Genomic DNA, 15,966 nt, shown 5'->3' with positions numbered 1-15,966 from the left:
TTTTTTTTTTTTTTTTTGAGACGGAGTCTCGCTCTGTCGCCCAGGCTAGAGTGCAGTGGCCGGATCTCAGCTCACTGCAAGCTCCGCCTCCCGGGTTCACGCCATTCTCCTGCCTCAGCCTCCCGAGTAGCTGGGACTACAGGCGCCCGCCACCTCGCCCGGCTAGTTTTTTGTATTTTTTTAGTAGAGACGGGGTTTCACCGTGTTAGCCAGGATGGTCTCGATCTCCCGACCTCGTGATCCGCCCGTCTCGGCCTCCCAAAGTGCTGGGATTACAGGCTTGAGCCACCGCGCCCGGCCTAATTTTTTTTTCTTTACCGAAAGCAGTTATATTTCTGAAAAGCTGAGTTTTAAAGATGGATTTGGAAGGAAGAATGGTGCCTGACTCTTACGTTCTTTTTTTTTTTTTTTTTTTTTTGAGACGGGGTTTCGCTCTATCGCCCAGGCTGGAGTGCAGTGGCCAGATCTCAGCTCACTGCAAGCTCTGCCTCCCGGGTTCACGCCATTCTCCTGCCTCAGCCTCCCAAGTAGCTGGGACTACAGGCGCCCGTCACCACGCCCGGCTAGTTTTTTTTTTGTACTTTTTAGTAGAGACGGGGTTTCACCATATTAACCAGGATGGTCTCGATCTCCTGACCTCGTGATCCGCCCGTCTCGGCCTCCCAAAGTGCTGGGATTACAGGCTTGAGCCACCGCGCCCGGCCAACTCTTACGTTCTATAATGTTTTTCAATTAAAAGCTGGTGCTGGCTGGGCACGGTGGCTCACACTTGTAATCTCAGCACTTTGGGAGGCCGCGGCGGGTGGATCACCTGAAGTCAGGAGTTTGAGACCAGCCTGGCCAACATAGTGAAACCCCATCTCTACTAAAAAAAGAAAAAAGAAATTAACCAGGCGTGGCAGCATGCGCCTGTGATCCCAGCTACTCGGGAGGCTGCGGCAGGAGAACTGCTTGAACCCAGTAGGTGAAGGTTGCAGTGAGCCGAGACTGTGCCATTGCACTCCTGTCTGGGCAACAGAGCAAAAACTCCATCTCGAAAAAAGAAAAAACAAAGAAGGCAGAGAGGTCTCTCAGCTTGAGAACAGACCCATGGTAAGACTTATTTTACTTTAACAAGAAGTCTAAGGCCGAGAATGGTGGCTCACACTTGTAATCCTAGCACTTTGGGAGGCCCAGGCAGGCGGATCACTTGAGGTCAGGAGTTCGAAACCAGCCTGGCCAACAGGTAAAACTCTCTCTCTACTAAAAACACACAAAAAAATTAGCCGGGCATGGCGGTGGGCGCCTGTAATCCCAGCTACTCGGAAGGTTGAGGCACGAGAATCCTTTGAGCCCAGGAGGCAGAGGTTGCAGTGAGCTGAGATCACGCCACTGTACTCCCGCCTGGGCAACAGGGGGAGACTCCGCCTCCAAAAAAAAAAAAAAAAGAAGAAGTCTATATGAGAATGGAGAAATCCTTATTTGGGTGCTGTTGTTTCTTTCCAGCACAAGTTCACAAAATAAGCTAGGGAAAATCCTCCCCCTGGGAAATGTCTGGGTTGATTTCCAGTTGGCTCTCTTAGAGCATTTTTAGACACCTGCTGTATCTCTCTGCCCAAAGACGGAGATGCTGGGTGGGTTTCTATGTTCTAGGAATAGAAGGCAAAGGCTTGGCCACTGTAACACAGAACTGAGTCAGCCACTTGGGTGTCTGGTTGACAAGTTGCCCTGGTAACTTCTTGTTTAAATTGCAAACTAAACAGATCTTCAAAGCTACAATTATAAAAGTGTGCTAACAGCCACGGCCCAACAGAAATGAAAATGTACAAGCAAGTACATTTGCAATTTTTAATTAGCTTTTTTTTTTTTTTTTTTTTTTTGAGATGAAGTCTCCCTCTGTCGCCAGGCTGGAGTGCAGCGGTGCGATCTCCACTCACTGCAACCTCCGCCTCCCGGGTTCAAGCGATTTTCCTGCCTCATCCTCCCGAGTAGCTAGCTGGGTCTATAGAGGCGCGCGCCACTACGCCCAGCTAATTTCTGTATTTTTAGCAGAGACGGGGTTTCACCATGTTGGGCAGGATGGTCTCACCTCTTGATTTCGTGATCTGCTCGCCTCGGCCTCCCAAAGTTCTAGGATTACAAGTGTGAGCCAGGGAGCCCGAACAATTTTTAATTAGCTCTTTTTTACACTTCTTTAATTATTGTTTAAACCAAGTTTTCCAGCCTCCTTCATTAGCCTGTTTGGTATTTGCATGCTTTGCTTGAATATTTTATCTCCAGCCCATTCCACACCGTTAGCCAACATTTTCATCTGACAGATGGAATCAAGGCCTAGGCCTCCCTTAAACAAAACATCCCTCCCAAAAGTATGACTTATAAAAATTGCTTGCCACTCTTTCTTGCTACAGACATTCTTTGCGGATCTTTGGCCAGTAACATGCATATACCCACACATAGTTTGCAAATAAAAACAACTAATGAACGTGAAGTGCTACAAAAGTACGATGATAAAGTATAAAGTGTTCACCGCTTGAATAAAAGCTCTAATAATTTTAACAAAGCCAAAACACATACACACACACACACACACAAAAAACCACGAAAAAAAATACACGCTAAGCCAAGAGCTCTTTAAATATAAAAAATAATCATTCTCGGGAACAAATAAGGTAGCTACAAACTTGCCAGGTGACTCTTATGCTTAAAAGTTCTGGCTGTCAACAGTCTCCGGCGTGGCGGCGGCACCCTCAGTCCCATCCGACCGAGAGCGCTGACGCGGAAGCCTTGGGGCTGCGGGACTGTTCGGGATAGGACGCGAGCGCACCTGCAGAAAGGCCTGAGGCGGCTGTGCATGGCAGGCAGCTGCCCCGAGGCCCCGGTTTGTCTTTCCTTCCGGTCACCCCTCCCGACCCAATATCCCCAGGCGCTTGCTTACGCCGCTCGGCGCCGTATCCCTGCGCTCGGCGCCGCGCTCCGGAGCGAGTTGACAGCCGCGGCAGAAGAAGGAGCGGCTGAGAGCGCGGAGAAGACTCTTCTTCCCCGCCCGCAAGGCCACCATGGCCCCACGCCCCCTGGCTCCCGCGGCGCACGGCAGCATTGCGACGGCGCGAGAGGCCGCTTTACGGCAGGGTCGCGAAGCCCGAGGGAGGGCGGCGGTGCGGCCGACCGTGCGCTTTCCCCGCGGTACGACGGGCTACGGGAGCAGCGGGCGGCGCGGGCTGACCCGGGCGGCCGCTCCTTGGTCGCTGTCACTCCAGGTTGCCTTGCTGCGCCGCTGGCGGTGGGCTTGGCGCTGTCGGCGGCTAGGCGCGGACGCCGGAGGAGGTGTCCCCGGGTTTAGGGGTGTTCGGCCAGGGGCGTGGGCTGGCTGGCCCGGGCGACGGCCGGAGCTGCGGAAGTCGTGGAAGCGTCGGCGACGCATCGCGCGATGGCGCGGGCGGGACAGGTGAGCAAAGCGCGGCGTGTGGCCTTTTCCCTCCGTCGGGGGGACGAGTGGGGCCCCTCTTCCGCGCGGGGCTCCCCGCTGGACCACCTCTCCGCCAGCGCCCACCCCAGCGCGGCCTGTCGGCACAGGCCGAGCAGAGTTGGTCCCCGTCCCTGGCTCGGACGCTGTCCAGGGGTGGTCGGGCCTGGTCTCTGGTGTCTCCGGCGGGGCCTTGGCTCCCCTCCTTCCCCGGCTTCCCCCGGCCGGGCCGAGGGCCCCTCGCGCGCCCATTGTGAGGTCAGGGCCTGCGGGCGCGCCCTGGCACCTAGGCCGAGACGCCCGGAGCGGCTGCTGCAGCCAGTAGCGGCCCCTTCACCGCCGGCCCCTTCACCGGCTGCCCCGCTCAGACCTAGTCGGGAGGGGCGCGAGGGATGCAGCTGGGGGCCCAGCTCCGGTGCCGCACCCCGTAAAGGGCTGATCTTCCACCTCGCCACCTCAGCCACGGGACGCCAAGATCGCAGCCAGCTCAGACCTCTTCTGGGTAAAGAGCCAAGAGGGAAGGGCGAGGCGGGGAGGAAGGAACTCAGGCCGCCTGCCCTCCGTGGCCTCCAGAACATCCACAGGGGATGGATGATGCGTTTCCATTGGTTACCCACCTTGAGCGAGCCGTTTGATAGAAACCAAGAGCTTGAAACGTGCATTAGGCGATTGTGGACTCTCAGTGGGAGGCGAGTGAATGAATTATTCAGTTACCACATTTTCGCAGGTTGTAGTTTTTTGAGACAGTGGAGCATGTTGGGGGCTGAGGAGGTGCTGGGCCTCGAAAGCCCAAGGTGGTGCCCTTCAGCGCAATCCCCGTCGCTCTTCTTTACCTGTGGGGTTTTTATCTCTTCAGGGAGACATCTGGGAGGGAAGATGTGTGAGGAGCTAAAAGGGTGGGGAGGGGAAGTGCACAAAGGGATGGAGAGAAACGAAGAAGCGGGAACTTGGGGATATCTGAGAGCCACTGGTTTTTGTTCTACTGGTTCAGTTTATTTTGCTTAGAGTTTCTGGAAACTAGGCATAGCTGTGTGGCGGGGCGGGGTACTGTTAGTGTTCGGAAGGTTACAAGAGCTACTGTTTCACCTTGCATAAAGGTGCCCTGCCGGTTCCAAATAGTTTGTGCGGCGTACGGTGACTCACACCTTAATCCCAGCACTTTGAGAGGCGGGGGCGGGGGGATCGTCTGAGACTAGCCTGGGCAATATAGTGAGACTTGTCTCTACTAAAAATAGTAACATTAAGCTGGGCGTGGTGGTGCACGCCTGTAGTCCCAGCTACTGGGGAGGCTGAGGTGGGATGACTGCTCGAAAGTATGCCTTTTTAAAATGAGAATTTTAGAATGACTTAGTATACCATTAGTGTTCTGCAGAAGCCTTGTGCTGTAATAAGTTATTCTTGTCATCTTTTAGTGCTTGTGAAACTGAACACAACAAAAGTATGGATATGGGAAACCAACATCCTTCTATTAGTAGGCTTCAGGAAATCCAAAAGGAAGTAAAAAGTGTAGAACAGCAAGTTGTCGGCTTCAGTGGTCTGTCAGATGACAAGAATTACAAGAAACTGGAGAGGATTCTAACAAAACAACTTTTTGAAATAGACTCTGTAGATACTGAAGGAAAAGGAGATATTCAGCAAGCTAGGAAGAGGGCAGCACAGGAGACAGAACGTCTTCTCAAAGAGTTGGAGCAGAATGCAAACCACCCACACCGGATTGAAATACAGAACATTTTTGAGGAAGCCCAGTCCCTCGTTAGAGAGAAAATTGTGCCATTTTATAATGGAGGCAACTGCGTAACTGACGAGTTTGAAGAAGGCATCCAGGATATCATTCTGAGGCTGACACATGTTAAAACTGGAGGAAAAATCTCCTTGCGGAAAGCAAGGTATCACACTTTAACCAAAATCTGTGCGGTGCAAGAGATTATCGAAGACTGCATGAAAAAGCAGCCTTCCCTGCCGCTTTCCGAGGATGCACATCCTTCCGTGGCCAAAATCAACTTTGTGATGTGTGAGGTGAACAAGGCCCGAGGGGTCCTGATTGCACTTCTGATGGGTGTGAACAACAGTGAGACCTGCAGGCACTTATCCTGTGTGCTCTCAGGGCTGATCGCTGACCTAGATGCTCTAGATGTGTGCGGCCGGACAGAAATCAGAAATTATCGGAGGGAGGTAGTAGAAGATATCAACAAATTATTGAAGTATCTGGATTTGGAAGAGGAAGCAGACACGACTAAAGCATTTGACCTGAGACAGAATCATTCCATTTTAAAAATAGAAAAGGTCCTCACGAGAATGAGAGAAATAAAAAATGAACTTCTCCAAGCACAAAACCCTCCTGAATTGTACCTGAGCTCCAAAACAGAATTGCAGGGTTTAATTGGACAGTTGGATGAGGTAAGTCTTGAAAAAAACCCCTGCATCCGGGAAGCCAGGAGAAGAGCAGTGATCGAGGTGCAAACTCTGATCACGTATATTGACTTGAAGGAGGCCCTTGAGAAAAGAAAGCTGTTTGTTTGTGAGGAGCACCCATCCCATAAAGCCGTGTGGGACGTCCTTGGAAACTTGTCCGAGATCCAGGGAGAAGTTCTTTCATTTGATGGAAATCGAACCGATAAGAACTACATCCGACTGGAAGAGCTGCTCACCAAGCAGCTGCTAGCCCTGGATGCTGTTGATCCGCAGGGAGAAGAGAAGTGTAAGGCTGCCAGGAAACAGGCTGTGAAGCTTGCCCAGAATATTCTCAGCTATCTCGACCTGAAATCCGATGAATGGGAGTACTAAAATACCAGAGATCTCACTTTTGATATTGTTTTGCACTTCATACGTGCTTCTATGTATAGAGAGCTTTCAGTTCATTGATTTATACGTGCATATTTCAGTCTCAGTATTTATGATTGAAGCAAATTCTATTCAGTATCTGCTGCTTGTGATGTTGCAAGACAAATATCATTACAGCACATTAACTTTTCCATTCGGATCATTATCTCTATGATGTGGTGTGGTTTGTTTGGTTTGTCCTTTTTTTGTGTGTTTTCAATCAGAAAATGAAACAGAGGCAGCTTTTGTAAATTTAAAATGGGTTGTGCAAGCATTAAAATGCAGGTATTTCAGAATCTAGAACTAGGCATAACCTTACATAATACTAGGAAAATTATGAGAAAGGGGAAATTTTTGGTTAAATAGGAGTAAGGTTCAAACACAAGAAGTACATGTTCTGTTTTATTATGCTCGATAGAAGACCTTTTTTTTCACTTATTGGTCCTACCCAGCTTAATGGGATGGGGTTTTTTTGTTTGTTGAGACAATCTGTTCTTTGTAAACATTTTTAGTTGGAAAAACAGCATCTGTGTTTTCCCCATACTCTACATTTTAGAGAGAGGAATCTTGTTTTTGTGTGCAACGTAAGAAAATTGTGAAAACTAATAGCCAAAAAACCTTTGAGATTGCATTAAAGAGAAGGGATAAAGGACCAGCAATAATATCTTGTAAATTGCTTTTTCTAAAATCTGAGCTGATAGTTTTCCTTAGTGAGTAATTCATAAGGATGGGAACCTTTAAATGAAGTTAATGGGCCTTTAACAAACAGAAAAGGAAACACCCATACCTGTAGTTGGAGGATGAAGACCGGAGATGGGTTTCCAGTGTCAGGTTATACTGAAACTAAGCCAAGAAGTCTGAATGTAGCATGTAATGGTTCTCTTCTGTGGTCCAAGGCTGTAAAATGGACAACCTTGTCACACCTCCCCAGTGCTGTGTTACAGCGTGAGGGTGGATGCTGTCAGTAACCCAGAGGGACCAGGCCTTCCTAGGTTTTCCTAGGCAGTCAGCTGTTAACCACTCACATGGTAAATATCAAAACCACACCTGCTCCAGGACTAATTAGTGAAACCTGCTCGGAATTAAAGGCTTCCTCTGGGTGCCTGCTGAACGACTGAGCTCATGTTATGAGCATGTGGTGGTTTCTGTGTTGCCTGAAAGAGCCATTAAAGTCAATCCTGCATGAAGCGTCTTTCTTCTGCTAAAGGATGTGTATTTCCGTCAGTACGTTCTGAGGATCCAGTATGAAGTAATTCCCCGAAGTTCTGAAGTGCCTTGAGAACACGTTGGTCCGGGTGTTATAGCAGACTCCTCCCCCGGGTCACTTTTTGCCTGGTCATCCTATTAGAGTGCATCTTTGGAAATCCAGGGCAATATGATTCTCTTCCAGAGATGCTAATTTGGTAACTTTGTGTAGGGAAATTGTCACTCTAAACAGCTGAAAGTATGCTGGCTAAAGAAGTAGCCTTAAATACCTAAACGATGACAAAAGCATAGCCCTTAACAGATCTTCAGTTTGTCTCTCAGTATTTCCCGATCATGAAAATCCCTTGCTGTGTCTTTCCTACTAGAAATGTTCTAGAATCACTGGATGGTGGGGTCAGAGGGCAGTCGCTATTGAGGCTGTGAGCTCCCACACTACTGCAGGTCCAGCTCCTGGCAACTGCGGGCTCAAGGCAGGTCATTCGAATCCACATTTTGGCCAGAGTAGTTTTAGGATTGCTTTTCTGTATCATAATTTTAGAATGCTCTTAAAACCTTGCGGAAGAGTTTTTATTTTTTATTTATTTATTTTTGAGATGGAGTCTCACTCTGTTGCCCAGGCTGAAGTGCAGTGCTGCCATCTCAGCTCACTACACTACAAGCTCCACCTCCCGGGTTCAGGTGATTCTCCTGCCTCAGCCTCCTGAGCAGCTGGGATTACAGGCGTGTGCCACCACACCTGGCTAATTTTTGTATTTTTAGTAGAGACGGGGTTTCACCATGTTGGTCAGGCTGGTCTCGAACTCCTAACCTCGTGATCCGCCTGCCTCGGCCTCCCAAAGTGCTGAGCCACGGCGCCCAGCCCAGGAAGATTTTTTAAATTAGAGCTCTGTTTAATTATACTGCCAGGAAATCCTGATTACATTTCAGGCACATTCTTCATCAGAGTACTACTTACATTTTTAATTTCATTTTGTAAAGTTAAACGTCAGCATTCCCTTTAAAAGTATCCATTGTTCTTTGAAAGTAGATGTCTCTGTTATTCTTTTCAAACAAAAGTGTTTGTGTACCTTTTGCCAAGCTGTGGGCATCGTGTGTGAGTACAGGGTGCTCAGCTCTTCCACAGTCATTTTGAATTGTTCACATGGGTTATTTTGGTCATGAAAATGATCAGACTGACCTTGAGTGACCATCAGGCATGGCTTTGTTTCTGGTTTCAATCTGTTCTAGATCCTTGTACCGGATTATTCTACTCCTGCAGTGAACCCTAGTGACACCGGATTTAGCTCTTCTCGGCCCTCATGGGGAGCTGTTTGTGTTAATATGAGCTACTGCATGTAATTCTTCAACGGGGCTTGTCACATTGTGTTGTATTTTTGTGATCTTACATGAAAGGAATCTGTACTGCAAGTAAAACCTACTCCCCAAAAATGTGTGGCCTTGGGTCTGCATTAAACACTATAATCCATATTCATGCCAAAAATGACTGGGAACATTTGCTTGATTTACATTCAGTCAGCGCTGCTTTCAGATCACACTTTATCCAAACAGGAAAGCCAGTCAGCCTGTAATGAAGTAGTTATTAAAATAAATGTAATGAATATGTCTACGAAGTATAGTTTAGTGGTTTACTTTGCTAAAATGTACATATATTTGATATGATTTAGTTTGAGAAGCTCAACCAGTTTTTCTCATTTGTTTGGCTTTGTCCATTTCTATCTGGTTTCTAAGGGTCTGAGCTTAGCTTGTACATGCAAGGTTTTGGGTTTTTTTTTTTTGTTTTTTTTTTTTAGCACAGCTTTTCAGCTTTTAATTTGTTGGGTATTTTAATACCTAGGGAGATATTGGCCATCAATTTTGACGTATAATGCAAGTGTGTTTTTCCAGTACATTGGTTCCTGTGCCCTGTCAACTCTGTGACTATTGGAATAGTGTGTCTTCAATAATTCAATGTTATTTTGAGATACATGTATTAGTATACCCTTAGTTATTCCTGAAATAAAACCAGTCTCTTAGCTTATGCTTGCAGTGGTGAAAGGCTGTGAGTCTGAGGTGTGTGTTCTTTATATAGTTATATATTATCACCTTCATGGACTGTCTGACTTGGGTAAGGAGTCCTTTTTTTTTTTTTTTTTGAAACGGAGTCTTGCTCTGTCGACCAGGCTGGAGTGCAGTGGCGCAATCTCGGCTCACTGCAAGCTCCACCTCCCAGGTTCATGCCATTCTCCTGCCTCAGCCTCTCGAGTAGCTGGGACTACAGGTGCCCACCACCATGCCTGGCTAATTTTTTGTATTTTTAGTAGAGATGGGGTTTCACCGTGGTCTCGATATCCTGACCTCGTGATCCACCTGCCTCAGCCTCCCAAAGTGCTGGGATTACAGGCGTGAGCCACCGCGCCTGGCCTTCTATTGTATTTTTGTTGTCTTCTCTGCCTGCTTTTATCTTTCAGGTGATCCAAACAGAGGCAGCCTTTGCAAGCCTTGCAAACACATGATAGGCCCAGAGCCAAGAGAAATGATGTGTACAGTTAAAGAGAAACACTCTGGGGGAAATGTGAGCTTTTGAATAAATCCTCTACCACACGTGAGGATTCTTATCAGTTACACTGGAAGCAGCATTAACCAGGCTCCTAGCGTATCCTCGTGTTGCGCTGAGGATTGAAGAGTCCATTGTGCCACCAGTGGCCATGGAGAAATTCCAGTCTAGTCAGAGAAGGGACGAGGGGAGTCAGCCACTCCTGGTCTGTCTCGGGTGTGAATGTCTGGCGTCAGGGCAGGTGTCAAGCGCAAGCCGGAGAAAGACCAGTGGCTTAGGAAGGGGTCTCACTGGGCTCTTCAAGGCTGGTTAGAAATAGGACAGGAGAGGGTGGGTGTGGTGGCTTACACCAGTAATCTTGGCACTTTGGGAGGCTAAGGTGGGAGGACTGCTTGAGCCTAGTAGTTCAAGACCAGCCTGGGCAACACAGACCCCATCTCTACAAAAAAATTAATATATATATATTTTTTTTGAAAAGAAGAAACCCTGGAGTGGGCTGTGGGCTGAGCTGGAACGAGGTGGCAGGGGCTGAGGGGCCATGCCCTGGCAAGCTTGGCTCTTGATTGTGGGTACAAGCTGGGCCCTAATTGAGGGCCTCTTATATGCAGGTCTGGGGTCACCCCTGCTGGTCAGGACATGTCTGAGGGCATCTTACAAAATGTTTTGGGTTCTTTTGTTTTTTACTGAAACAGGGTCTTAATATGTTAAGGGTCTCGAACTCCTGGGCTCAAGTGATCCTCCTACCTCAACCTCCCAAAGTGCTGGGATGACAGACATGAGCTACCGCGCTTGGCCTTGCTTTTCCATTTTGTGTAGTTATCATTGCACAGATTTTGGGGTCGGGGGGGTCACCAGGGAGCCTTAGGACTCTGTGTCCCTAGTTCTGGGTCTGCAGTTTGTGCCCTTTTTTATGCCAGTCACCAGCAGGCTATTTCAGGTCCTCGTTCACATATTTGCCCTCTTGGTCTTTCTAAAAGCACGGCTCTGATCATACGGCTTTTCTGAATGAAAACCTTGAGTGACCTCCACTATTTCACCTGGCCACATCCCTGTGAGGCCCTGAGCAATGTGGTCCAGAATGTCCCAGCAGCCCCAGCTCCACTGCCCGGCCATCTGTGCAAAATGTTCTATGCACGTTTTAAGCTCTCAGCACCCCTTGAGGCAGGTTTTTCATACTATCTGTTTCATAGATGATTCTGAGATTCAGGTGGTCCCTTGCCCAGGGAACTGCCCAGAGTCACCTGGCAAAGGAGGGAAGGACAATTTGGTTGCAGTTCAAGACTCAGCTGCCTGTTGGACTTACCTGGAGAGTTGAAGAAATGGCTGGTGCTTGGGGCCCACCCCAGGGATTCTAGCTTCATCAGGATGGCGTACAGTCTGGACATCAGGATTTCTCAAAGCTCCCACTTCAGGGAGTGCTGGCCAAGTAGCTAAAGCAGGCTGGGGCCCAGACTGCTAGGTTCACATCTCAGCTGTGCCATTTTCTCTTTCTCTCTCTCTCTCTTTTTTTTTTTTTTTCCTGTCGCCCAGGCTGGAGTGCAATGGCACAATCTTGGCTCACTGCAACCTCTGCCTCTTGGGTTCAAGTGATTCTCCTGCCTCAGCCTCCCAAGTAGCTGGGATTACAGCTGTGCGCCACGACGTCCAGCTAATTTTTGTATTTTTGTTGTTGTTATTGTTGAGATGGAGTCTCGCTCTGTCGCCCAGGCTGGAGTGCAGTGGCCGGATCTCAGCTCACTGCAAGCTCCGCCTCCCGGGTTTACGCCATTCTCCTGCCTCAGCCTCCCAGATTTTTGTATTTTTAGTAGACACGAGGTTTCACCATGTTGGCCGGGATGGTCTCCATCTCTTGACCTCGTGATCTGCCTGCCTCAGCCTCCTAAAGTGCCGGGATTACAGACGTGAGCCACCGTGCCCGGCGAGCTGTGCCACTTTCAAAGCTGAGCCCCTGAGCTTCAGTTTCTTCTGAAAGGTGGGCAGTACTTAGTGCTTAGGCTTGAAGGATTCAGCTGGTTAATGTGAAGCATTCAGCTCCAGCATTACGTCTCAAAGCCACTGTGTCAGTGAACCGGCATCCCTCATCGTGGAAAGACTGTCTTAAACCAGTGCTTCCTTCTGTCCACACGTCTTCCACTGGTGAATTACAACTGCAAAAATGTATCTTTCTGCAGTAAGGTTGAAGTGAAGTGAAGCTGTTTCCCCCCTTAGGGTTCTCTGGTCTTTGCGGAGCTGCCAGGGGTCTGTGACCCCATTTGGTAAGGACTCGGGGCCGCACGCTGCCTCTCCATCTCTGGTCCCCGCTGCCGTCGCAGGTTTTCAGTGTGTGTTAGAACCCTTCCAGTTCTCGAACTGTTTCCCTTTGGCCGCGTTTTCAGATGAATGTTGCCAGTTCCCCACCTTCTGTCTCCGTCTCCCACTGGTGTCTGCCCCACCTCAGTCCTCTGTGGGTGTTGGGACATGGAGCTGGGTGGTTCTGAGTGCCGAGCGGAGCAAGGTCATCAGATGACTTTGCTGTTCATGGCCCTGGGTTCTGGTGCTCTCATCCGAAGCCCTCCCTGCCCATCCCTTGGGCCGTGGAGCGTATCTTCTGTTCCTGTACCCTATTAATAGCTCTTGAACACACTGGCTCACCTGTCTCTCCCACGCCAGGCCACAGTGCCTTTCAAGGCAAGATCTGTCTCTTCATCCATGCAGCCTCAGGTCCTGGCAGTAATGGGCACTCACATGCCTTTTGGGTGAGCTGTTCTTTGGAAATAGTGTCCTTAGCTCCTGGCATGTGATAGGCATTCAGTGAATCCTTGCTGAATAAATGAGTGGGAAAATCTCAGATCTTCAGAGAGTTTCAAATCCTTCTGCTTGTCGGATCCAAAGGACCTTCCCTCTGCTGCACCTTCCACCAGGGCTCTGCAGTGGCCAGTCAGGATCTCTCACCTGAAGCCACCTCATCCCCCTGAGAGCCCGGGGGGAATCAGAAGTGCCTCCCGCTCTGTCCCCAGGGCAGGGGGGCCAGCAGGGCAGACTGGGTCACACCCTGCCTTGGAGCAGCAAGGCTGCTCCAATTCCAGAGGCCTTGGCTGACCACCGAGCCACGGGGGCCAGGCTGGCTGGAGCCTCTAAAGATCAGGGGTGGCGATGTTGGCTTCTGTCTCTGAAATTCGTCTGCTCGTGCTTGTGACGCTGAAATGAGCAGTTAGCGCTGTGATTCCTGAGCCTGGGCCGACCGCCATGTCTTCGGTGCTATTGGAGAGGACCAGGGAGGGGCAGTGTCGGGGCCAGCGCGTGCCTAGTGCGCCTTTCAGACCGATTTGAGATGACGAGGAATATTCCTGGTTGCTGGGTGAAGTACTTGAAGGAAACCTACTAACCTGTGGGGGTGAGGAGGACTGAGGGAGCGTCGCTGAGCCTTGGGGTGGACTCTCCATTTAACCAGCATCTGCCGAGTGCCTGTGAGGTGCTGGGGGCAAAGGCATGGAACTGGGGCAAGGGCCCCTGTAGAGGCCACGTGGCTTTCTGAGGGATCCATCGCAAGGAGCTTTGGCCGGATGTGATGGGGTGGTTGAGAAGCCCAGGGAGGCTTCCTGGCAGAGGTGGAGAGGTTAGTTGGTCACAGACAAGCAGTGGAACGTGATGGGAAGTGCAGGAGCTCGTCTTCTTCCCAGGCACGACCGTAGTCATGAACACTGTTCCAGTCGGTAAGCTGAGCGCTTCATCAGAGTGAGAGTGCCACCTGCCTGGGAGGTGGTAGTGCTGGCAGCTTGGCTGTGCTGACAGCTGCCACTGCTGCTGGAGCCTGGAGAGCCTGGCAGGGCCAGCCAAGCTGGACCACAAGCTGCTGGGACAGGGCTGGGGCCTGAGAGTCCTCCGAGGGACAGGAGGCAGCTCCACTCTCCACAGGGTGAGGGAGAGAAGGGGACCTGAGAGCGTTGGGTGGGGCCTAGGAGCTGCGCTTCAGCCACGAGGAGGGGCAGCCGTGGATGGTTTTTAGCCTGGGGAGTGACGGGCCATGCTTCTCTTTGGGATGGCCCCAGCAGGACAGCACTCCGCCAGTCCATGTGAGCCAGCGGCCGCTCTGCCATGCCTGCTCTTCCAGACCGCCTCCGCCCACACAGCCGCGCCCCTGTCGTTCCGAGTGGACATCGGCCCTTCTGGTGGCTTGTGTGTGCCCTGTGGTGCCCCCCATCCCCACCTAGCACTGTTCCAGGTGGGCAGGCATCCACTCAGCCTCTCCCCGCTGCTCACCCAACTCCCTCCCAGACAGAAATGAGACCAGCAGAGACGCTCCCTGGGAGGCTGTCCATGAGCCTCAGAGCCCCAGGAGGGCCCTCCAGGCTGGTCCCGCCAGCCCAGGGTGCAGTACTGCCTGGGGTGAGGCTGGCAGTTCAGGTACTGGAGCTCCCAGTGGGAGGGACGGCTAGACACTCACCCAGAACCTTCCCGGAATGGGGGAGGAGAGAGCCCACTTGTGGCAGCATCAACAGGACTTTGAGGACACAGTTCTGGAACTGAAGGCCTGCAGAGAGCCTGGTGCAGGATGAGATGTCAGACCTGGGCCCCTCCCAGGCCCCTGGGCTCCAGTGCTCCCGCCAGGTCCCCTGTGCCCACCAAGCCTCACCTGGTCATAAGGGGCCCAGGGCAGGTTTTCTTTTCAGACTGAGAACTGGGCCTCTGGGCCTGGTGAGGGGCAGTGGCCCAGCGGTGGCCACCTCCCAAGGCTTCTCTGTGGGGTAGGACACCCCTGCCAGGAAGGGCCAGTGTCCCAGCCCAGCCCTGGGGTGGGGAGCAGAGCTGCTGTGGCCCTGAAGCTGGATCAGAGCCTTTCCCTAGGAGCCTGGGCTTCGGGCCCTCCCTCCCCACCCAGCCAGTCTGGTTGAGGAAGGAACCACCTCAGATTTGATTGAGGAAGACTTTTTTTTTTGCTTTTTCTTTTCTTGTATTTATTTAAAGGGCTTTCCACTAAAGACCGGAAAACCTGCTAGTCAAATTCTAGAAGAGCAAACACTGGAAAAGACATTTTTGTAGCTAGTTCATAAACAAATTCACACGCGCCACACTGCCGCCTTCTCAGCCTCCCTTTCCCCAGCCCACTTCCATCACCTGCCCCTGCCCTCAAAGCACCGAGTCCCCCAGGGCCTGTGCCTCAGGGCAGCTGCCAGGACTGCCAGGCCCCACTGGGGACTGTCTCCCTCCCTTGGGGACATGATCAGAGCTGCACTGGCTGGGGAGGCTCTGGGCGGAAGGGTGGAGAGACAAAGAGGTCTTTGTCTCCCTGTGGCTGGACGAGAGGACAGACAGGTCAGCCAAGGCTGTGTGACTGGGGAGGCCCACCTGAGGGCCCAGCCTCCTGCAGCCACCCACCTGGGGCCCTGACACGTGCAGGACATCTCTGTGTGCCTGTTTCCTGGCTGTGAGGTGGGGTCAGGCCACACACCATCCTGCCTCCCCGCCTGGCTTCCCGCCCAGCATCACCAGCCCTCACAGCTTCATGTTCCTGCTGTTTGCCACTTTGGTGTCTTTGCTGGCCCCTTCCCCACAGGCACAGGAACTCACCGCATCCCCAGTGCTTTCACAGGCTGGCGAGGGCTGGGAAGGGCAGACTGATAGAGGGCCGTAACTGTGCAGGGCGGGGGCACCCAGGACTGCTGCGTGGACCAGGAGGGAGGAAGGAGACAAGAAGCCATGTGCTGGCAGCTCGGAGGTCCTGTGCCTGCAGAGGCCGCTGCGGGGCAAGGGCCAGGATCTGGCTCTGGCCTAGGTGAGGGGCGGCCAGGTAAGAAGCAGAAGGAGCTCCCCAGGGCCGCCTCTGTCACCTCATCTTCCTGCCAGGCCTGGGGCAGGGAGGGTACCCAGCAAGCGTCTGCAGGCTGACAGAAGGGCATGGTGCCCTAGGCTCAGTGTGGCTGGGAGCCAGGATGGAGCCATCTGCCCACCCCGGGTCCCACGCCAGCCCTTCCTAGGTTGGGCAGGC

General features: G+C 51.5%; 2 protein-coding genes and 1 non-coding gene across 7 annotated transcripts in view; 1 reads left to right on the top strand and 2 right to left on the bottom strand.

The window, feature by feature from the left end:
- The window catches only part of APOPT1 (apoptogenic 1, mitochondrial), a 38,658-nt gene extending 35,582 nt beyond the window's left edge, over positions 1 to 3,076 (bottom strand). For all 3 annotated transcript variants that reach the window (XR_003120439.1, XM_025391446.1, XM_025391447.1), the window contains exon 1: positions 2,915 to 3,076. Coding sequence is in view for 2 of the 3 variants with exons in the window: in XM_025391446.1 (XP_025247231.1) it covers positions 2,915 to 3,076 (162 nt within the window). In the remaining variant the exon portion in view is untranslated. The remainder of the gene's footprint in view (positions 1 to 2,914) is intronic.
- BAG5 (BCL2 associated athanogene 5) lies at positions 3,036 to 9,497 on the top strand. Of its 3 annotated transcripts, none has more exons than XM_025391425.1 (2): positions 3,036 to 3,424; positions 4,855 to 9,497. In XM_025391425.1, exons 1-2 carry the CDS (start codon positions 3,036 to 3,038, stop codon positions 6,224 to 6,226), a joined length of 1,761 nt encoding a protein of 586 aa, XP_025247210.1. In that variant the 3' UTR covers positions 6,227 to 9,497. The 3 variants fall into 3 exon arrangements, with proteins under 3 accessions (XP_025247210.1, XP_025247209.1, XP_025247211.1); XM_025391424.1 differs by having other exon boundaries at positions 3,091 to 4,131; XM_025391426.1 differs by lacking the exon at positions 3,036 to 3,424 and adding an exon at positions 3,579 to 3,944.
- Positions 9,498 to 14,942: 5,445 nt separating this feature from the next.
- LOC112629532 lies at positions 14,943 to 15,002 on the bottom strand. Its single transcript, XR_003120636.1, has one exon. It is a non-coding gene; the product is annotated as a U7 small nuclear RNA (small nuclear RNA).
- Positions 15,003 to 15,966: the final 964 nt, after the last annotated feature.

This window comes from Theropithecus gelada, chromosome 7b (genome assembly GCF_003255815.1).
Source record: "Theropithecus gelada isolate Dixy chromosome 7b, Tgel_1.0, whole genome shotgun sequence".
Taxonomy (NCBI): Eukaryota; Metazoa; Chordata; class Mammalia; order Primates; family Cercopithecidae; genus Theropithecus; species Theropithecus gelada.
The sequence above is the reverse complement of the archived record's forward strand: the minus strand, read 5'-3'. Positions and strand labels throughout refer to the sequence as shown.

What these genes read in the sequence shown, in the direction of transcription:
- BAG5 (XM_025391424.1), top strand. Translation starts at nt 3,407, where the DNA reads ATGGCGCGGGCGGGACAGGTGAGCAAAGCGCGGCGTGTGGCCTTTTCC. An exon ending in TTGTGGACTCTCAGTGGGAG is followed by an intron (nt 4,132 to 4,854) that starts GCGAGTGAATGA and finishes GTCATCTTTTAG; the next exon opens with TGCTTGTGAAACTGAACACA.